The 24,525-nt window shown below is 33.9% G+C and overlaps 1 protein-coding gene across 3 annotated transcripts in view; it reads right to left on the reverse strand.

Annotated features, from left to right (window-relative positions):
* Window positions 1–24,525, reverse strand: part of AP3B1 (adaptor related protein complex 3 subunit beta 1) — a 158,682-nt gene that overhangs the window by 63,353 nt on the left and 70,804 nt on the right. For all 3 annotated transcript variants that reach the window (XM_026670594.2, XM_026670593.2, XM_087958307.1), the window contains exons 15-21: window positions 23,044–23,220; window positions 18,810–18,996; window positions 17,746–17,876; window positions 16,796–16,931; window positions 14,976–15,120; window positions 12,539–12,686; window positions 480–549 (exon numbers count right to left, since the gene is read on the reverse strand). In XM_026670594.2, the coding sequence (XP_026526379.1) occupies window positions 480–549; window positions 12,539–12,686; window positions 14,976–15,120; window positions 16,796–16,931; window positions 17,746–17,876; window positions 18,810–18,996; window positions 23,044–23,220 (994 nt within the window). The remainder of the gene's footprint in view (window positions 1–479; window positions 550–12,538; window positions 12,687–14,975; window positions 15,121–16,795; window positions 16,932–17,745; window positions 17,877–18,809; window positions 18,997–23,043; window positions 23,221–24,525) is intronic.

The following is a 24,525-nucleotide window of genomic DNA, read 5'->3' on the forward strand; positions in this document are numbered from 1 at the left end:
TATTGTGAAAGATAGAGCTTGCAATTTCACGAATGTAAAGCTAAGAGTCATTAAATAATCTAATTTCCAAGTTTAAAGCTTTTGTTGTTGTTTTATTTATAATTGAGGCTACATTTTTCTGAATAAGAATATTATAAATATTATCTATATTCTCACTTAAAATGCTACTGAATTATAAAGATATATTTAATCTAATATAGTACATTATTATTACAAAAATAAAAACAAGAGATTTTCACATTAACTTTTTTTTAGAAAGAATAATTAGAGATTTGGATATATTATACAGAATTTCTGAAATTAGTTATACATTGCATAATGTAACAAAAGTACTCAGTTTGAACATGCAGATATGTTAACATATCTATACAAGACTATTAGAAGTATCCTTTTTTCCAAAAATGAATTCAAGTAATTTAATTGGCAGGGCCAAATATATCTAAATAACACAATCAAAGGCAAATATCTCAAGTACTTACAGTCATCCAAATCTAAGAGCGACACATCTTGTTTAGTAGTTACCTTCTCTTGCAAATGTTCTGCTTCCTTCTGCAAAAAGCATATGAATGTTTGATGCTTTTTGTCACTGTGTAAAAACATTTCTCATAGTGGTATAAAAAAAAAAAGTAACTCTATGCCCTCTACCTTAACAAGCTTCACAGAGTAAGAACCATAATTGTAATATTATTTGCCTGAAGCACTAGCACAATACAATATTCTTATTGAGTAGTATTATACCATAATATGAGGCATCTTTTTACAGGACTGGATTAATGTTCTGCATTAATCACATTTTTTGTAGTATTCTAAAAATAATTTATGATGGCTTTGGTCTAGTTTATAAGACACTACATTTTCAATATTTAGTATCAGTATTTTCTTCACTACAATCCCGAGGTTGTTTATTTAGCATTCAATTTGGTTTTCCTTCTCTAAAATTAATCTCACATTTCTCAATCCAGCACATTCCAAATTCAGTAGACTAAAATTTTTAGAGTTCCAGATTGTCGATGGCCAATCTGGTGCTTCACCATTTGAATATGTGAATAAATCAAATGAGAGCTAAAGCCTGATAACAGTGGGAATAAAATTTGATTTGTGTTGGACTCTATAAGCCTCAGAATTGAGATTTCATTAATCAAATATTCAAACTGACTAAACAATCCAGAAGAAGGCAGTAAAAAACTATATATCTGTATTGCTTTCAAAAAAATGTATCTGTATTTCTTCCAAAAAAAACCTATTTGGATGCATCCATAGAGGCAGGAGGAATCACATTAAATGTTATTATTTTTATCTTTACTTAATACAATAGAAAAAGATCTAAAATCCAGCAAAGAAAGTCTTCAACATAGATTAGCCTATCAACATATAAAAAGATAGGAAAAAACTACCAGTTTTTGACAATAATGTTTTAGAGTGAAAAAACAATCAGGGATATATATTATCCTTAAAAACTGTATAGAATTCACTACTTGCTATAGCATACATAATCAATGTCTTAGTCTCCTTTGGGAAGGAGAGCAATATCTATAACAAAGATAGAACAGACACATTTAAAAAATGAATCAATTATCCCCTAGGTTACACTGTAATATATCATAAGAGCATTCTTCTCATGTGAAAATGAGATGCCTTGTCATAGCTTGGCATGAATTCTGGTACAGATTACTTAACAAAGTTGTAACCTATTTGAAGTGTTACAATACAATATACAGTATATCAGGACTATTACCCCCTTTTGTTAGATAGCATCATGCTGTCTCTCAGGGTTCAACCTTTCTTTTCCCGCGTATCCCCAACCTGTTGAGATAGCGTGACGGAAAACTTCAAATAACTGCTGTCTCGTATCTAGGGACCCTGATTGCAAGTATTGTAAAGTATTGTAAAAGAAATCCAAAACCACCATCAGTACATTTACATACCAATTAAATCTACCAGATTCAGTAAATATAATCATCTGTATTTTGGTGGCTACCATGAATGATTTGCATGTCCTAAACCCATATATCTTAAGATCTTGTCCAGTTGTCTGTACATTACAAATTTAAAGTGGAATGATTTGTAATTTTTGGAGAATGTAGAAATGATTCTCTCATCATTTCTATTTACCCTACCAAATCTAGCTGGAGGGCGTGCTCTGGGCGATCAATCGGTAGGATTATCTGTACTCCATCGTCAGTAAATATTGTGTGAAAGGCTACAATGCATCTACTTTTCTAAAAAAAATTGTCATTCACTTCACTACCTCAAAACAAAGCAACTTTGGTGTTTCATCAGATCCATTTTCCTTTCCGAGATCCATCAAATAATCTAATATTTGCTGGAAATAATTTGGGTTCTCAATCAAAAAGGTATAATCCACATATAAAAGTATATGACTATTTACATCCTCAAGCAACAAAGCTCTAAAATCCACCTCAAGTATTTCTTATAATTTATATTAATATACTTAACCAAAAGGCATCACCCATCCCTGTCTTACTGACTCAATCCTGAACTGTTTGCTAAACATTCCATTTATTCTCAAACATGCTTATTTTCATCATATACAGCTAATATTACATTTGCAAGTAACTTTCAACTTCATATTTGTACAAAATATTCCATAATTTAACACTGTTTACTTTTTTGTAGCCTTCCTTTGAATGATCATACAATTAACTTGACTTCTCACATTCATATAATTTCTTGGTAAGCTATATTCTAATCTACTCACAGGTAATGTTCATTGGGTGAGTTGGGATCAGTAACTTTCTCTTAGCCCAACCTATCCTATAGGGATATTGCAGAGGTAAACATAGGATTTGTGTTATTTATTAATATAAAGATATAACAGTGCTATATACCCTGCTTCCCCCAAAATATAACCTACCCCAAAAATAAGTCCTAACTTGATTTTTACATGTGCGCCCAATGTAAGCCCTCCCCCAAAATAAGCCCCAATTAAGACTCCACTCACTCCAAAGTGCACGGGTAAAAAATAAGCTAGGGTGGGGATGAAGGTGGAGGAGCTGCCCGACTACTTACCTTTGGACAGTTGTAGCCAGGCCTTATACATCCTGACACCTGCCTTGCTGGCCCATTTTCTCTGGCTGCAGAAGAAATGGGCTGGCAAGGCTTTCCTGTTAGCTGATAACAAAGCTCCGGATCAATCCAGAGCTCTGTTATCGGCTGCAGAGGCCTTCAGGAAAAGCCTTGCCGGCTGCAGAACAAAGAAGTTCCTGAAGGCCTCTTACAGTGAAAAGGAGGCTGGGGGTTACATGCGCAAGTGAGGTCAGTGGATGACACCCCCCTAAAATAAGACCTGGTACCTTTTCTGGAGGCAAAAAAAATATAAAACAGGGTCTTATTTTGGGGGAAACACGGTACTTTGAGCACCCATATGAAAGGTGAGATATATATCTATCACCTAAAAAAAATAAAACATTCCTTTTAACATTCCTTCAATTGTTGCATCATTCTTCTAATTATTGGAGACTCTTTTTTTCTTTTCTTTTTCTGCTTTTAATTTCCATAAAAATCAAATTTTTAACGATTCCTTATAATTTGTGCATTTTTGCATCTTTTCTCTATTTAAGCATTGTAACATATAATTCTCTAATCCAATTTCCCATTATTCTCTTAAATATATATATATATTTCTTATCCACAGGCTCCCTCATGTTGTCATTTCATGGATCCTCCTCTCATATTTTTCATTAGTATGATTCCATGCTAACGCATTTCCTGCGTCAGATGAGGAGAGCACATCTTTCTCCTTCTATCCTGGCCACTTTTCACAGAGGCACAATTGAGAGCGTTTTAAGAAACTGTATCACTGTTTAGTTTGATGGCAGCAGTGCCTCAGATAGAAAGTCCATTCAGAGAGTGGTAAGGACAGCTGAGAAGATTATAGGAAGCTTGCTTCCTGTCATTCAGGATACTGCTTATAAGTGCTATGTGCTTAGAGCTCAAAGCATTGTTAGAGACCCCACATACCCACTTCACAGTCTGTTTCTGTTGCTCCCTTCTGGGAGGAGGTTTCGAAGTATTTCTAGCAAGACTTCCAGATTCTGTAACAGCTTTGTTCCCTATGCCATCCGTTTGGTAAACATGCAAGATTTGTTTCTCTCACCATGTACAAGTATACATCCGAACTAGACTGTGTTGTTTCTCCGTGTCGTATAATTTATGTGGGTACATGCATAATTTTGTATTTATTTATCTTGTCATGTTTATGTAGTGTATATAAGAGGTGGGGACCCTTTGAGAGCTGCAATGAAATTTCATTTTAATGTATGTCGATTTGTGTACATTCAAAGTGACAATAAGTTATTCTAAGTTCACTCATTTACATGGCACTCCGCAATATAATTTTTACTCTCTTCCAAGCAGCTTCCATATCCTTCTTCTGATCATTCTGTGGGAAGCTAAATTTATTAATACTTCCACAACCCACACCTATGTTTACTCCCATTGGCTTACAGCAAGACATATATCTAATTTAGCAATTACCTTTTAAGCTAACATATTGTTGCCCACCTTCTATCAGGGAGTACATTCATTTAGTGACTGATCGAAATTAAATTAGCACAGAAAAAAGAGAATTATATAAGTTTTCATACTTATGACTATTGCAGCATTCCCATAATCAAAATTTGGGCACTTGGCAACAGACAATGTATTTATGACAGTTGTACTGTCCCAGGGTCATGTGTTCACCGTTTATAAACTTCCTAGTCATAGCTTCGGACAATCAAAGTCAATGGGAGAAACCAGATTAACATAACAACCACATGATTTATTTAACAACTACAGTGAGTCCTTTAACAACTCATAAAATGTCACAAAATGGGGCAAAAGTCATTTAACACTCCCTTTCTTAGCAATGGAAATTTTGGGCTGAAATTTTGGGCTTATGTGGTCATAAATTGAGGACTACCATTGTACTTACACATACTGAGAATATTTTTATTTACATTTTAGTTCATTTCTTTTGCAATGTATGTGTCACTTTTTGAGTGCCAATATAACTTAAAATAAAATATCAAAACAAAAAAATGTTACAAGCAGGAATATTCAATAGCAAACTGGCTGGCTGTAGCAAAATCTAAAATGAAGAGAAATTTTAAAAATCTACCTAACACATTTTCAAATATAAGAGGAACACTGGTAGGAAGGCAATCTGAATTCTAATGGCAGGAAAATTCATATACTAGTTGGCTCCAGGAAATACATACATTGCCATGCTTGCATTCATTTCTCCATTTATAGCCTCTCTGCATCACTGAGAGTTTTGCTTTTCAGGAAGGATGGGAATGGAATGGAAATGGAATAAAGTTGCAAATAAATATGATTTTTCTGCTTGTGCGTGGTATCTTTGGATTCAGGCTATAGGAAAAACTTGAATTCAAAGATAGAACACCTTTTTCACATGTTGCCATCTACTCTGACTTAGAAAGCAAAGACAGAAAGGCCTCACCAGCATCTAGAGAACTGCCAGGCCAAAGTGGGAAAAAAAGGCTGAAGCACTTCAACAGCAGATTAAAGGCATTAATGAGGAATTATAAGCCAGTGCCCCATTTTGAACCAGGAAGCTCTCAATATGACTGACCAGCCAACCAATGTTTCCAGGAAAGTCTTTTTTCCCCAGCCAGACATTTATTGGAAATCTGCCACAAGGTATATGACTCTGGTAGGAATGGGGGAGAAGGGGACATAACACCAATGGATGAGCCTGCTCATTTGGGGCTATTTTCTTGTCCAGTAGTACCATAAAGCCCCTAAAACTGCCACTTGGAGCTGAGTTAGCACTTATGCTGGCTTTTGATCTGTGCTCAAAAATGAACTAGCAGGCAGCTGAATGTACAAAGTGCTTTATAATCTATTATTGAGTCTCCTTCCCACCCTTTATTTTATTTTTACAAATAGAAACTGTGGCTACAGCATTCTAAACTTGCCAAGCTTATTCATTATTTTTAAAACTTAAAAAAAATTTTTTTAAACCCAACACACTTACCAATGCTGACGTTCTCCATTTACAGGAACTTTAACTGAAATTGAACTTAGAACACTAATATCTCTGTTCTCTCTTTAAAATTACAATCCAGATAGACATATAAAATAAACATGTTCTCCCCTTAGAGAAGAGAATGCAGTCTATAGCTGAATGCTAAACAAAGAAGTTAAGCCATATCCCATCAAACATTTCTCTATTTTCAATTCATCTTGATAATAGAGACAGAACCTGGGTAAATGCATATAGGAGCTGAAGCAGGAGATTTCTCTTGCTCAATGCATAATTCATGTGCTCCGCCTGCAAAGTGTGTAAAATGAGAATTTCACACCGCAGCATGAGGCATGGAACTGCAGAGAAGAGGCAGATGAAATCATATTTTTCAGTGCGAATTCTGCTTCTTATCCTTCCAATATTTATACAAAACCACCATTGACAAACCAAATGCACTGACTGATCACCTACTGTTTCCATTGTGTTAGCAGTTGAAAAGAGATCATGCAGAAAGATAGACAATTTGTTTTTATATCTTTTTTTAAACAGTGAACCAGGTTTTTAACAGTTGACTGACTATACCAGGCTTGTATAGGCGGCCAACAGTAAAGACTGCAAAGACTTTTATTTACATGGGCATTATATTCAAATCTTAAATTCTTTTTAAAATGTATGTGATCATACATTTCAGTGTTTTGTTTTTTTCCAAATACTTTTAAAGGGTTTTATCTTTATGTAAAGAGCTAATTTAAAAGTTATATTTCTACAGCACCAAACTAAAGGCAGTGTACTATCAAACTATAATTATCAGGGGATATTTTACTTCTATTTTGTAAATATTACTATTTTACCAATAATAATGCCATCATATAAATATAGAAATACCTCAAATTTATTTTTATGAATCCACAAGAATTCCATAATAACTATCCTCCTTAAATGGTTTTTAAAGTATTCGTATTTTGCTCTAAAATGCATTTCAAAAATGTACTGTACTTGAATATTTATAAAGAAAGATGAACGCTAAGGGGAGCTAACAATCACGATTTTTTAAAAAAATAAGGGTTTTAGTCCAGTTTCCTTACAATAACTATTTTCTCTAAGTAGATGATGTTCCAAATTGCATTTATGACAAGGAATTCTATTTTTTTTATTTCCACAAAATAATTTTACATATTCACATGATAAAAGGCACATTTAGTATAGATATTTTGATATAATAGATTCCAACATTCACAAATCTGTAAAATCTCAAAATTATTTACAACATAAGTCATATTAAGCTGTGAATCAACATCACAGAAAGAAATCACTCTCAGCAAAAACAGCATATAGGAATGCATGCTAATATCATTGCAGACTTCAGCCTGTTTGTTTGCACAGGCAAAACATCCAGTAAACTGATACTGAATGTATTTTGGGTGTAAACAAGCAAGAACCTTTGAAACAGTTTTTTGCAAGCAATTTTATGGTTAGTTCATAGGGTACTATTTCTCATGCATGAAGTATTTTCTACACTGAAACCTTGAATTAGGATGGTGTGAAAAAATGGAAACTAAAAGAATCAACATATATTTTTCCTACGCAAGTGCTAACACCAGGGATCAGGTTTGCCCTCAGGGAATGAGCCAAATAAAGCTTTCTCTTTTCAGTCACTGTCACTCATTGCTGACATCACCTCTAGGATTTGGGAAGCCTGAGGCTCAGGATGAGTTGACTGGAAAGGAGGACCATATTAGAAGTAGCACAAATGTCTTCAAAATATGTGGATGAGCTGATCAAGATCAGGAGAGGGAAAGGACCACAGAAAGATGAACTACTAGGAAGGAGTTGAGCCTCTTTCAGACACAGTGGGACAACCTGGCAGAATAAGTGTGTAATGTAACCATGTTTACTGAGGCCCTGAACAGGGTTCAGTTATGGGTTTCTTATGTATTCCTTACTTGTCATTTGGAGGAGCTTAAGGAATGAAATAGGGAAAAAAAGAAGATACATAAATACAGGTGAAACTCAAAAAATTAGAATATCGTGTAAAAGTTAATTTATTTCAGTAATGCAACTTAAAAGGTGAAACTAATATATGAGATAGACTCATTACATGCAAAGCAAGATAGTTCAAGTTGTGATTTGTCATAATTGAGATGATTATGGCTTACAGCTCATGAAAACCCCAAATCCACAATCTCAGAAAATTAGAATATTACATGCAATCAATAAAACAAGGATTGTACAGAGAACAATATAAGCCTCTGAAACGTATAAGCATGCATATGTACTCAGTTTGGGACCCTTTTGCAGCAATTACTGCCTCAATGCAGCGTGGCATGGAAGCTATCAGCCTGTGGCACTGCTGAGGTGTTATGGAAGACCAGGATGCTTCAATAGTGGCCTTCAGCTCTTCTGCATTGTTCGGTCTCATGTCTCTCATCTTTCTCTTGGCAATGCCCCATAGATTCTCTATGGGGTTCAGGTCAGGCGAGTTTGCTGGCCAATCAAGCACAGTAATACCACGGTCATTGAACCAGGTTTTGGTGCTTTTGGCAGTGTGGGCAGATGCCAAGTCCTGCTGGAAAATGAAGTCAGCATCCCCATAAAACTCATCTGTGGAAGGAAGCATGAAGTGCTCCAAAATCTCCTGGTAGACGGCTGCGTTGACCCTGGACTTAATGAAGCACAGTGGACCAACACCAGCAGATGACATGGCTCCCCAAATCAACACAGACTGTGGAAACTTCACATTGGACTTCAAGCATCTTCCAGTGTGTGCCTCTCCATTCTTCCTCTAGACTCTGGGTCCTTGGTTTCCAAATGAGATGCAAAAGTTGCTCTCATCAGAAAAGAGGTCTGAGCAACAGACCAGTTCTGTTTTTCTTTTAGCTCAGGTAAGATGCTTCTAACGTTGTTTGTTGTTCAGGAGCGGCTTGACAGGAGGAATATGACATTTGAAGCACATGTCCAGGATCTGTCTGTGTGTGTGGTGGCTCTTGATGCAATGACTCCAACCTCAGTCCATTCCTTGGGAAAGTCCCCAACACTTTTTAATGACCTTTTCCTGATAATCCTCTCCAGGCTGCGGTCATCCCTGCTGCTTGTGCACTTTTTTCTTCCACACTTTTCCCTTCCACATAACTTTCTATTAATGTGCTTTGATACAGCACTTTGGGAACATCCAACTTCTTTTGCAATTACCTTTTGAGGCTTTCCCTCCTTATGGAGGGTGTCAATGATGGTTTTCTGCACAACTGTCAGGTCAGCAGTCTTTCCCATGATTGTGATTCCTACTGAACCAGACTGAGAGACCATTTAAAGGCTCAGGAACCCTTTGCAGGTGTTATGGCTTAATTAGCTGATTAGAGTGGGGCCCTTTGCGCCTAGAATATTGAACCTTTTCACAATATTCTAATTTTCTGAGATTGTGGATTTGGGGTTTTCATGAGCTGTAAGCCATAATCATCACAATTATGACACATCACGGCTTGAACTATCTTGCTTTGCATGTAACGAGTCTATCTCATATATTAGGTTCACCTTTTAAGTTGCATTACTGAAATAAATTAACTTTTGCACGATATTCTAATTTTTCGAGTTTCACCTGTAAGCAAAGTGATTCATTGAATTGTATAAATCAAGCTTTTCCAGTTCAACCTGAGGAGCTTTTTTAACATGTCCCATGATGTGAGAGTTATCACTATAAATAGATGAAGAAATATATTTTCTCTTCAGTTAGGCATTAGCTTATACATTTATAAAGAACAGGTAAGATTAAAGAGCATTCCTGCTGTAATTATTGCTTTCCTTAATATAAAGCCATCACCATAACCAATTTATTGGCTTTTTACCCCATCTTTCTATCAACTTGCCAATCAAGGCATCTTACAATAGTAACAAGGATATAAAATGTAGAGCAAACAATATGCTCAAGTCTTCTCTACAAGATATTCCAACTCCTCTATATTGTTGCTTCTATTGCCAAATTGGCCATGCCATTCTCTTCTCTTGCTCTATTATTTAGCTCTTTGGGCATAATAAAAAGATTGTATATGATGGAAATCAATTGTAAAGGTGAAAAGTCAAAGCTGTGAATGACTATGCCCTATGGAAGTCTCTTTACGGTGTTGCCTCTGATGTTCCTCAGTGCTCCAAGATTCAAAAAAGATGTTTGCCTTTGATACATGTGAACCTATGCTCCAAAACTTATAGTTACTTTCTCATTCTTTCTCCATCACCAAGTCCTTAGTTATAAAGACAGATCCACTTATTTATTGTCTTCTGTGGCATTTTTTATAGTGGAGACCTGAATGTCCAATCAAATATATACTAGAATTTAGACCTCTCCACCAGCAGTTTTCACTTCCATGAAGGTAAGGGAAAATCAATAAGGTATAGTGAAATTAGAAATTAAATGTGTTTGTTTTTTTAGACTCATTTTTCAACAAGGGGGAGAACATGAAGGGCAGCTACAGCTATAGGAAAATAGAAAAAGGCATAGCAAACTATTATGTAAAAGAATAAGAAGAATCAAGAGAGAAAATGAGAAATAAAAGAGTAAATTTAATACAAAATTAATATACAGTGCTTGAGATTTGCTATATAGACTATTTATTTGCTATATTGACGAACTACTCCTTGAAAAAAAACCTTAGCCAGTGGAGACTAAACTGGAATGGGTATAAGGTTAGCCCTTCAAGGTAGGGCAGGTAAGAAAACGTACTCCACAAGAAATCTATTAATTGATATAGTATATAATAACAAATTCTTAGAAGCTGAATAGCATTTCTGCTTTCCTCCTTATAAAAAAGAGTCAAGGCAGAGCAATTTTACTTTATTCTTTCTCATGTTTCCTTGTTTTCCTGGATCAAGTTATTTTGCTAATGGTCTTCAGATAACTTCTGCAAGGTCATCTCTGTACTTGTCCTTAGGTAGGCACAGATTTCTTACCACTAGAATACAGCATAGCTTTTCAGATGTCATACAAACCTATTAGTATGTGCAATTTGCTGAAGTCTATTCTCAACAAAAGCGTGAAACTCTATTGCAAAGTTGAATATACCTTTTTTTCATGAAACATGAAATCTCATTATCACGAGATTTTAGAATATCTCAGATTGCAAGACTGGGACAGCTACTGATCAGACACTTTGGAAAACTACCTCCAGTCACAGCAGTCAATACTTGTTTGATCAAGCAACAGTTTATCTATTAGATGTAATTGTCGGCAGATTGCCGTATCTTTTCTACTGATAATCTCTCTGTAGAATCAGTAATTTGGAAAAAAAAATGTTTGCTAACATTCTCCAGTGCAGAAATAAAACTTTTCAGTCAGACTGCAAGGTGCCTTTATAATATTTATTCTTGCCAACCATGACAGCAGATGTCTTATTTTTAACTGGTCATAAAATACAACCTTCAGTATTTCAGAGTCAGCCACAGATGAGCTTTTATAAGCATGATTGCAACGCTTATCATTTGACAGCAATTAAGCCTGCCACAACCTTCTAAGACAACAACTATGATTTTTGTGGTCCATTGATACATGCCTACACCATACATGCTTCAGTATATTATAAAGTAATAAACTTTAACCGTAGCCTGTACTTTTCTTCTGTATGTTTATATTCATCAGATGTCTGCATATTTTGTCTTGCTTCTGAAAACAATGATTACTCTGGTTGCCTTTTTTCCATATTCTCCAGTAAGATGAGAAGACAAATGGAGGAGTCAACTCATACGAGGGTTTCGTGGCACTGAAAGCAGCAAGAGAGATTCTTGCACGTTCCATATTTTTGAAGTTAAATACCCAAATAAATAAATCATCTTATGGAAAAAAAATCAGGAAATTGCAACAAAATTTGCAGAATGCAAGCTACTCTGGAATTTTCGTTTCTTCAACCTTAATGTTTTCAGTTGAAAGTATTCATTGGTTGAAAATGAGCTTCTCAGGGCAGCAAGCATACTATATCCTATATAATTAATGCTATTGTTTAACGTATTGCTATGAACATAAAGTGACTTCTATAGAAGACACACACACACACACACTCACACACACTGCCCAGAGCATATTCATACTAAAAAGAGTAAGCAACAGTAATTAAGTGTTTAAATCTATGATGCAGGGCAATTTATAGTGTACCTTTCAACTGAATTTTCAGTTTTACTTTATTTATTTTTGAAAGTTACAAATGATGTAAATCCCCTTAGAAGATAAATATTAATAACCTGATCATCATAACCAGTAATGCAAATGTAAAAAAATATTTTAACCTTTTGATATTCTTATGTTTTATAACATACATGATAAAATAGACATGTCCCAATCCATTAGATCATTCCACAGTGGTTGATTATCAGCAGCCAACAGCCTTCTTAAAAAAAAATACCAAACACGTTTATTTTCACTAACTTAAAAATAATCTTTTGCAAAGTAGTTCCAATCCAGACAAAAGAGATAACACAATTTTTTGAGGTATCTTATACACACTTATAGAAACAATTGACAATATAATTTCAAGATCTGTGTATCTAAACAATATATACAAGACATACCTTAGGAGGAAGAGGATCCACATTATTCTCAGAATCACTTTCTGAGGTGGAGTCTGAAGAACTTTCCTCAGCTGAGCTAGATTCTGAGTTGGGAGAACATTGTTCTTTCTGTGAATTCACTTTATTTTTTTCTTTTCTTTTAGAATCTCTAATATAATATAAATACAGAATCAAAACATTTATGTGTACAATATTATGTAGCCTTGAAAGAAATTATTTTCAGAAGCATTTCCCAAGAATTGTATCTTCAAAAATTAGTGTGCACACAATATAAAATGTTATTATATAATATTATACTCAATTATTAATAATTGATATTGTCAATTATAATATTTATTATAACATTACAATTATAAATATTTATAATAAGCATTGCTTGCTGCCAACAGTATGCTCAATATAGAACTCAGGTATAAGGAGGTATTCTTGCCTCACGGGGTTTCCTACACCTATCACACATCATAATATTCTCCTTTGTATTCTGGCATACTGCACTTATACTTTGCAAAAACTACATAAAGTGAGCATCCTGTTCCAATTTTCATTCAAGCCGAAACCAGCAATAATCACAATTTGACTAATTCAAACACCCTCACAAAGTATGGTTATCTTCGTTTTGGTGTGGAGAAATAATTCTGGCATACAAGAAACTCGTAAGACATTGCAGACATGAAATAAAATATATGGGTCCTAATCATATATATAATCAAAATATATAAATTGCATGTAATTTGGATGTATTTAATAAAACAGGAAGTTTAATTTAATAAAAAACAAAAATATATTTCTGAAATAAATGGGTCCAAATTGAAATAGCTACTATATTTCAATAAATTAATTGTATCCTATAATATGTTTGACTATTACAACAAAAGCTAAATAGGGTCATAATCATTTTGGAGATTTTGGACAAAGTATATAACAATATTATTTGAGGAACCATAATAATAAACCATAAGTTATTAAAGTTACACTTTTAACTATTACATTTTTAATTCTATTATTGTTATGTCCAATAAATTTATAAATATTAATAGATTTAAAATATTACATTTATATGCCACCCATCTCCCAATGACAATGGGTGGCCCTGATCATAACCAATAATATAAATGTAAAGCTTTAATCCCGATGAAAGCATTCAAGAAGAAAAATCAATATAAAAATACAAAAAAACCACAAGAAAGAATGATAGCAATACTATATTAATAATATACTACACTGTAATTCCCATTTATGAAATACTAACATACAATCAGTAAATTAAAAAAAAATAAAGCCATAATATTCTATATAAGAAGTGTCTATTTGAGTAATATATCCATACATTTCACCTCTATTCTCCACCTCTGTCTTCATGAGACAATTTTAATTCCAAATATGATTCATCAAAACTCAGTATTCATTTAGTGAAATGAAATACTTAAAAAAATCCAATTTCTAATTTGAAGCTATAATTTTTCAGGTCAAACTTATTTTATTACTTAGTTTTTTTATAGGCAAATCTTTATTTATCTTACTGCTTAAGAGTTTCACGTGTTAATCTAATGAAAATTTTTTACTGGAAACTAGCTTTTTAACTTTGCAATGATGAAAAGCCTGTATTAATTTAACCTACAGATTTCATTTGTTCTGAACAGGAAAAACAATATAAATCACTTTTAAAATCATTAAATCCTGACTTAAATTAATAAAGTCATAATTAGGGCATTATGCTGTGTTTGTTATGGAAGTGGCAGGGCGAGCTGCTTTAATTACTGTCTGTAATAAAAGGAGCACAGTGCATACTGAGCCACAATCAGCTCTGTCAGCCACGACTGAGCTGAGCTGCAAACTCATCAATGCATTGGCGGCAGGCTACAGAGTAAAAGGGCCATCATGTCCACCGAGGCCACTTGCTGACAGAAGTGGAAGAAACAGATTCAGACAATCCAAGGTATTAGCCCCAATTACTTAAATTCTTAATGGCATTTTAATACACATTAACTCTATTAGTAACAGGCAATCTTTAAAAGACCTTTCCCTTAAGCAGCTTCTGACCGTCTCTCTTCACAGCCCTTGCCTCCAATATCTGAATCATAATCCTTTTAATATAACATTATTTAGGGAAAAATCAATTGCCTTAGTTACCTAATGGCAAGATATAGAACGGTTTAATTTTATCCTTCACAAAATTACTATATAAAGTAACTAAGTGTTTTACAAAGTGGCAGGCTAACTGTACAGTCTCCCAAGGTTATGTTAATATAGTCTGCTCATCTAAATATATAATAGATTTTTTTTACAAAAGGGTTTGCTCAACTTACATGTATATGTCACATGAAATTACAGAAACGGGCAATATTTTTTTCAAAATGTCACTATGAAGGTAATGAAATATAAAAGGCTGTGTAATTTTAACATTATGATCTAGATTTATAAACAAGTACATAGATACCTTTCTGAAAATGTTCTTTTTCTTGGAATTCCTTTTTCAGACTTTGGTTTCCTATCATTCTCATCTTCAGTAGAAGAACTTGAGCTACTTTCAGTGCTGGTATCTCCTTTACCTTTATTTCCTTCCTCAGATTCAGATTCATTTTCTAGTTGTATGCATGAACAATTCAGGTGAGTAGCTTCCAACACTACCTTCCAATGATGTTTAAACATTCTTATACAATCTTATCATAAACAGTGACAAACAAATGTTGCTTTCATAACTTATAAAAATTGTAGTTTTAAAATCTAGGCTTACTTTTTGAACATAATATGTTTGCAGGATGATGGAAAAGGAAAGAAATCAGACATGACCTACATGTCCTCTATCCTTACTTTCTTGCTCTAACGTAGTGTCATCTTCAGAACTTAAGTATTTAATCTATTCTTGCACACACATCCAGTGATGACAATTTAATCAGGAATTTAAACAAGTTATTCAGTTTCTAATCGGCTGGAAAGTGTTTCTAATATTTAACTTGAAGGTACGCTTTCCCAGTTTCAGTCCACTGCTTCTAGTCATTATCCTTAATAATCTTTAGCAATTTTTCTCTTGTTTCCCAGTGTTCAGAGGAGTAGCCTCACAGGATTTGAAAGTGTGTCCTTTCTATATTTATATATGTGTGTCTATATTTACACACTTGTATTTCAATAATTCCATTAAATTAAAATGCTAGATGGGAGGGACCAGTACAGATATAACATTGTAGATGTAATCGGATGAAGGTGTGAAAAAAAGAAAATGAAAGCATTTGGGCATATTAGTAACAAACCATTCATTGATTATTTCAATTTATCTCTATCTTAAATTCATGACTCTGACTAGCAAACTGAAATAATAAATATTTTATTATTGAGGCAAATAGACATAGCACATTAGCAATAATTAGAATCTAAAACATACCTTACTATATAAACAGTAGTCAGAAAGTAAGAAATATTGAAATAAATATGTACTCTGACTTCTCCTTTTTATTGTCTATATACCCAACAACAAACTACAGACTTCAGAGCTTGGATTTCATAATTGCTATTGGGTTTGGTTAGTTTTTCTTTTTCTGTTTTAAAGGAGATCCATAACTTAGGATTCCAGCATCACAATGTGAAAATGGAACTACGGAGATTTGAGATTATTTAAAATTTGTGTACATGCTAGTTTTTACTTAAAATCTTAAAGTGTCTTATAAAGTACCTATAATCAATTTGCCTAAAACAAGTGTTTCTGTGCATAATTATATAGGAGCAATAATTTTATTTAATTTTGAATATATGAAATAAAAGTGTGATTAAAATAAACAAAAGAGTATAAAAATGTGGGTGCATTTATATATCTTATTGCCTATAATACCAGTTGACACAACTACTCCCATTACCTATAAACTGGAATCGTTCACCTGTAATATGCAGTGGTATTGCTAGTATTAGAATACTGCTTTTAGGTTCAAAGCTCCACATCCCCAAGCATCCCTCATCTTTTTCTTTAAAAAGCCCTTTCCCTCTCCTTGTTCTGTTCCCCCACAACAAACAGCTGCAATGACACATTTTTGTTTTTTTAAAGACTTAAGCTGCTGCTTTAGTTTGCACCTTCATACACTAGAAGACGTCTATAAAGCTCTATATGATGGCAAAGATAAGGAAGAAATGGCATCAGTTTCAAGTAAAGTAATGAGAAAATAAATTGTATGCAGAAGAAGAAATTGGAAACGAGGAGAAAGAAAGTGCTCTGGGAGAGAAGAAATGAGTAGGACAACATCTGGGAGTGGGCTGAGGCAGAGAACATACCACTTTCACTACTGCTAGAAGAATCATCACTTTCTTCATTAGTGTCCTCTTCCTCCTCTTCTTCATCAGACTCAGGATAAAATTTTTCAGTCGTTTCTTTTATTGCCTTTCCTTGTAGATAAGTCTGTTCTTTTGTCTGTTCATATAAATGGACAGGTTTATATAGCTGAACTAGAAATATTTATACTTATCCACACTTTCTAGCTCTCTTTTTGGTCCTTGTATATATATTATAGTATATATACAGTAATGTGAACCCCCTAAATTTGGAGCAAAAATATGGGCATTTTTAATCCTCTACTATTATTTATTACTAGAATAATAGTATTTATTAGAAAACAATAACGTCATTAGATTTTTACGCCATTTTACAATAAGGAATGTTTAAAAACACACTTTTCAACATCAAAACCACAAAATGCGTTATCTAGATTTTTGTAAGCCCCTGAAAATACTATTTTGCATTTTGATAACATTAAAAACAACAGCAACAAAAGGCAGTAAAAATAATACAACATGTATCCTTCTCTACATTCCTACTCCCAAATCATTTTTGTTTTGTTTTGATGAATTGGGGGAAGAGACCAAACAGAACTTTTTAGGATGTGCAGTGAATGACATTTATCAGCAATAGTTGCAATTATCTAGGAATAGTCATTATGGTTTATTAATCTGAAAACACCTTGCCAATTAATTTGGGAAAGCTGAATTGGTTGGAGTAATTAATCACGAGCAAGTGAAGTTGGAAAAAAAAACCTAAGATACCAGACAGAACATATTGAACATCAGCAGAGTAATGCAGAGAATTTCAAAATAATTATTTGGAGCAGAAGCCTTATTTTGCAATTATGTTTAAAATACACTTGAAACCTAAAAAAAAATATAGTTGGATAGAGTTACAGTTCCTTGTTTCCAAAAGTATAAAATGCTATTTTGAAAAGTGAACATACCAACCCAATTTCTTCTACATTTCTCACAGACGGGTCAGGTGCAATTTCTGGCCAATTAGACAATTCCAGATAGCCAGAGGCTTTCAGGTTCAGAGTATGAGACAAAGTACCAAGTTGGAAGTGCTCCCTATCTATTTGAAGATGGGAAAGATGAAAAATATACACATGAGCTCTGTATCATAAAGAGCAATCTTAATCAGGACTAAAGGTAATTGGTATTACATTACTTCAAATGTCATGGAATAAATATAAACAAGAAGCTCTTCATAGGTCAAAAAACTGATTCCAGTCCATAGATTACAATAATCTCCCCCATAATGGTCAATAAAAAAGCTAATCAGTCAGTGTATTTAAAGGTGTTGATCTGAAATGTAGCTTCTCTAAAAATTACTTTACTGTGAATATTAAGAATGACAGCACAGTTAAATAAACCATATACATGTCTTGGCACAAACACATCCAGAATGTTAATAGTTTTTCTTTCAGAATGAGTGCTGCTTTCAGGACTTAAAGTAGGATTAATATAGGATAGTATGTGAAAATTTAGAAGGTAGATAATGAAAATGACAAAATTATAAATTATCATTATGATTTTTAGGTTTAGTTAAATAGCAATGGAGAAGGTACCACATGGCATTCTTCTCTATGCAACAATTTAGAAGAATAGCATCAGTAATCCTGATATGCCAACAAAAATGAATATGGGACTCTAGTTTCATGTTGCTATATGAGAAGTATAATGAATACTCTCCAAAGTGAAGTTAGATATCTTCTTAAGCTGCTAAAGATATTTTCTACATAGACTGCACTTAGCACAAATTATGTTTTTCCAGAAACTTACATCATATATGAAAACAAACATTTAAATCATATCTGATTTGTTTTTTAATACACTTCACACTAGCAAGCAACATACAATTCTGCCTGCTTTCTTAAATACTGAAAGCTGACATCATATTGTTTGTATGCTATTTTTTAAGCTACTTGGTTATTTAAACATATAGAAATAGATAAAACAGATTCATGTCTCTATCTACATTAGATAGAAAATGTAGCTGGCATACCTTTAAAAGGTGACTCAAGTAGCGGGGCAGGCTTTTGTACCAGAAATATTTTTTTGGCATATTTGTTTAAAGCTCCACTCTTGTCGTTTGGAACAATAAGCTGCCTAATAAATCTTGTTCGGTCTCTGATGTCGTAGCTTTGATCATACTTGCCGAGGTTTAATATGTACTGGGTAAGCAATTTTGTCTGTGAAAAACAGGACAAGAAGAAAATACAAGTTATTTATGATTATTGATAACTCTGGATAAACATATTTAAAAAGGTAATAAAAATGAATGGTTATGTCAAACAAATGTTGTTCCATAGGGAATATGCATTTCGAAAGGAGTAAATGGGATTTTGAAGCCAAAGCACATGTCCTCTTCTGTGTAGGGGAGGTGAATGCTGAGTACTGAGAAGCAGCCATGTGCTAGATTATTAAACTGCTGAAGTGGAAAGAAAGGCATCATTAAAAAAATAATCATATATGGCAAACCCGCTGAAGGGCCTACGTGAGAATAATGAATGTGGAAATACAACTAAAAACATGGCACTCAAAACTTAATCGGAAAAATATGCAGGACATCAAAACATCAGAGGGTATTAGGAGGCTGGCAAACTGCTTCTGCTGAGGTGTGTTTTATGAAGAGATACTGTCCCTGGCACAAGCCGTCTCTGCACTCTGACTGCACTCAGTTACTTTACTCTGAATTATGACCCATTAAAGCAGACACATGAATCACTGAACTGGATTACTGCAAATTATTTGCAGTGCATTTAGCTGTTACTTTTTCATAAAAGCAAGCTGCTGATGCCCTCTAAAAACCAGGATAAAAGACTTCTTCCATTTTTCCTCTCACAGCTTAAAGCCTCCGGTAATATTGGTCATTTATATACATAAAGGCAAATTATATTACCTCAGCTTTTTACAGCATAACCACATCCTTTAATTTCATGTACAAATATTAATTACTAAAATTATTCAATGCATACTGTTTAATTTTTGCATTATAAAAAACCATTGGAAATGCACAAATAGTTTGCATAAATTGTATATTTGGTTTGGCAGATATCTCCAAATCACAACTGATAACAATACAAAAATACATCATTTAAACACAAAATATAGAAAGTATTATATTTATTCTAGCTGTGATAAGCTATGTACAGTACATTATTTGATTTGAACATCTTTTCAATAGTCACACCTTTGCATGGCACAGAATTATATTCTAATGTATAAACATATCATTTCTCAAAAGAGAAATTAGGAAAGCACAATATAGTTACATGAATGCATGACATTCATATAACCTATTTATTTGACATAAACATTTATTGTTTTGGTACTCTGTAATTATCCCTGAAATTTTACATTTTAAGCAGTACACTTAAACAAATGTAGTAGACAATACTTTCTCCAGTCGAGATTGATTGGTTTTAACTACCAAATAGTATTAAAAGAGACCAAAGAAATATTTCTTCATCTATTAAGGAATTCTAATATTTAATATTCCTGGTAATTTGGTAAATTCTCTGGTAATTTCAGTGCTTGTTAGTATTGGAATACCAACAGTAAGTCAAGTCTGCTCTGACTGCCAGTTCCATGGATTGTCAAACTGAATTGGAAACCATGCTTTTATTTTTGATCTTCTTTCATCCATTTTCACTCTCACTAAAAAGATATAGCTTAGACCACTAAAGTGGAGAAATGTGTATGTGAAAACAGAAGTGTGAAACTTCAATAAAACCTAGTTAACTGCATAAACCCATGTAATTCTCAAGTTTAAAGTATTTTATAATAGTGACCATTTTCAACCTATGGGTTAATTTTTAAATGATTACCATGAATTCAACTGAACTGACTATTATAATTAAGAAGGTTGGATTTGGATAGTATTTCAGTGAGAGATTATCAAGTAATTCCAGGGTTTTATGCTACTGGAAAATAAAATAATAATCCTGGGGAAAGGCATCCACATAATTATCAAAAATCAAGGTCAACTCAAGGGAGTTTCACCTTACTACTGATATTCAACCGACTCAGTTACATTCAAACTTCGTAAAAGAGGAATGTGGCTCAACTGCTGAAACATTGCTTTTAAAACAAATTTGAGGAAAATGATTTGTGGTTATGTTTAAATAGCACCTTTCACCCAATCAGCATGCTGCTCATCTTCTACTTGAATGTTGTTTTCTATTACTATCCAAACAAGTCTGTCTCAATTTTGTATGCAATGTATGGCATAAAAGCAGTAAGACAATGCAGGCTGGTATTACCAACTAGCCTGCATTTGCTACTACTGCAAATACAATTCAAGATAATACTAGCTGCATAAAATAACATTATTATTGGCCTTCACACAGAATTATTACAAGGCTTTATAAGTAACTGCCTCTTGACAATTTATTCAACACACAGGTGGTAAGGCCAGAAAGAAAGACCTTGCAAATAATTAAGAAGTTATCTGTCTGTAAATGTCCCTATCCTGTGCAAGGGAAAATATGGTGCTAGTTAGGACAAATGAAATAAAGAAGAAACATCCCTCTGTCTAATTACCTTGCAAAGGACTTGAGAAATAATAAATTCTGTCAGTTCAGCCATAAAAACATTTAGAAGGTTAAGGAATGCTGATAAAGCTGGGAGAAGATATTAGGAACTAAGCACAGATTCTGGGAACCAAGGACAGTTGAAGATTCATTCACAGAATACCTTCTTTGTTCATTCAATGGACCACTGTTTTTGTAACGCCACTCTATCACCTCAGAGAAGTTGGATCTGACCTTATTATCACATAAAATAAGATTATATCCAATCATATTCTATCAATCGTATATACTAATTTGCATACATCTAGATACTGGAATGATCTTTTAGCCATCCCTGGTACTGTCATAAACAATCTGTGCTTCAACAGAAATTGTTATGATTTTTTTAATTTGAAAAGAGCCCTTAGAAAAATTTGTGAGACTATAACTTAGTGTCAGCAATGGAATATCCAGAAAAATAGAGGTGGTGCCAAGCACTTCTGCACTAAGCTTCATGCATTCTTCCACTAAGGTATAAATTGGTAATGTGTATGACTCACTGCCTAACCAGAGTTTGAATTTTGTCAATGTCCTCATTGTATGTGCATACGTGAAACTTTGTCATGGAAAACACTGGATCCAGGAACTGCTGAGTGGGCTCTATTTTTTGCCTAAAGCAGGACAAGTTCTGGGTGTGAGGCCTGCAGTGGGGGACAACCTCAGAAACAGCTGAGAGAGAAAACAACCCTCCAGGTTGGGAACTGTCCATGCTTTAGGGCCCCAGGCATTTTCTAGGTTAGGGATGTGGCTATGGGAATTCTAATTGAGCTCATGAAAGTTATTGTGCCTCTTAGGCCAATAAATAACATACATATGCAAAATGACTTGGGGAGACACAGACAAGAGTCCCAGGGAGGCGTGAAGAACCTCTGATCACATAGTTACAGTAAATCTACTTCTCCCGAAGTTTCATTGTATTGTTTTCTTTATTCATTTATGTGCATTTTTAGAGGAGACACTATCACACCTGAAGAAAACTGTAATTCTGATATTTTTTATTAGAACAGCTAGGGCCCAATTTTGCTAGTAATGAGTATGTACTTTTTTAGTTCTGCAAATTAAACTGGCCCTTTTTATTTCTGTCTGTCCAGAACATGCCAGAAACCAGTGCAAATTACTTTCTCTAACTGACTTCTTCCTTTCTGAAAACCTGTCCAACAGCAGAAGTAAAAGGGAAAGCCATTTTTTGTTCCTTCTTGAATCCTTGAGAATATACTGGGTCCCTGACTGTTGTTCATTCCAACTTTCTAAACCAGAGTATTAGATATGAACCATCATCAATGTTACTGCCACAAGTGGATTTTTGATTATTTGGTAATGTTTGGCATTTAAGTAGAAATTTTTCCAATGTCTTGAGTCATTTGCAGAAATTTGTCTCAGCAAGGATTCATGGATTTGAACTCATGGATTTCAGTTTTAAAATACACTTATCAAGCTAAGCATCAATACAAAGCCAGGTTTTTGCTTTAGATTATATGTTTCTGAAGATTAAAATGGTAACTGTGGGCTTTAATGTTATGATTTCCAAAGTCCAAAAGAAAAACTTAACATTCTAATTTTATAAATGGCTGTGCCATTCATTCAATGTTTTATTCAGTCAAATTTAATGAACTATTTACATAGTTATGTTTGTGATTTCATGCATCAATGGTATTTTAATCTTACCTGTTTTGAGTTGGTTAAATACAATTTTGCGCCAAGATTTAAAATTTGCAGCTTTACAAGATCATCTTCCACAGTGAAGCTCTTGGCCATTTTTCTTAAAACATCAGGGGCTATTTTCGGAACTCGTTCACAATATTCTCCAGTAAGCCAAAGAATGCTGGCTCTTGCAACAGGAACCTTAAGCAATAAATCAATTAAAAATAACAATTTATAACCTTATTAAATGCCTTTTTGAAATTGCTTCTCTAATGGTATACTAGTAACAACTTAAGATAACTTAACAGAGACTCACCACATATTTTAACCTTTGAATTTACCAAATGATTATTTACAGCTAGCTTTAATTTTTTTCCTAAGGAACTTTCCAAGCAGTTAGGGATTAAGTAATTGAAATTGCTGGTGAGATTAGTCATTTAGCTGAAAACAGGCTTCTATACCACTTTAGAAGAAAATAGTTCCAATACCCACATTAAAACAACTTTCTTTAAATGATGGATCAGAAAATGTTTCCCGATAATTTCATTGGGCTCCTGGAAATGCACATTTCCAGTGTTTCTTAAAGTGATGAGAGTGAAAAAAATGTTAATTCCAAAGAAAAAGCGAAGTTAAAAAAGAACTCCTTATTTTACTGGATTCTTAACCATTTGGACCAACTCAATTTAAATGGCTAAATACATTTAAATACTGTTATCTGCACATAACCTAATAATACTGCCCTTTGTATGTTTTGTTTAAGTTTATAATAAGGAATTTATATGAAGTTTATATGAAAAGGAACACTGAGGACCATGGTGCTTTCCTGCATATTGTCACTTAGCAGAGCATGAGTACACAAAACTACTGAAATACTGGCACTCCTAATAAAATGGGATGTGATACTCATTATGTAGATGCAGTCCTGTGATTGTAGAAGGTAGAATATTACTATAAGTCTGTGTAGGACTAAAATCTAGAAAGGACAAACAGTTTTCCTCCCTGGTCAGCAGTTCAAATAGGGTCTAGGATAACTTGCCACAGCCGACTTGCCGCGATCAACTCACTGCAGGACAACTTGCTGTGGCCAACGCGCCACGGGACAATTCAACATTGCTAGGACTTCACGCTCTGGCTCATGTCAGCCTTCTAACTTGAGAAGGTTCAAAATTAAAGCAAGACAAGGTCCACTGCAATTTACTTTTCCCTCTCTTAAGTTATCCTGCATTGAATTTCCTATGGTGATTTATCCCATGGCAAGTTGGCTGAAGCAAGTTGTCCTGCAGTGAGTTGGTCGCGGCAAGTTGGCTGAGGTGGATTGGCCACAGGAATTGTCCAGTTCAGGTTCTGATACCTATCTAACTGTTTTAAAAGAGAGAGGGCAAGATCTACTGATAAAAAGCTTTAAGTTAGTTTTGTATGTATAAAATGTATATGTATGTATATACACAGGTCTGCCAGTAATGCTGTAAAATATTATGGACTAAATTTGAAAATATGAGAATAAAT

This window comes from Notechis scutatus, chromosome 2 (genome assembly GCF_049901735.1).
Source record: "Notechis scutatus isolate UNSWTSFEM ecotype Mainland chromosome 2, rNotScu1.2, whole genome shotgun sequence".
Classification (NCBI taxonomy): domain Eukaryota; kingdom Metazoa; phylum Chordata; class Lepidosauria; order Squamata; family Elapidae; genus Notechis; species Notechis scutatus.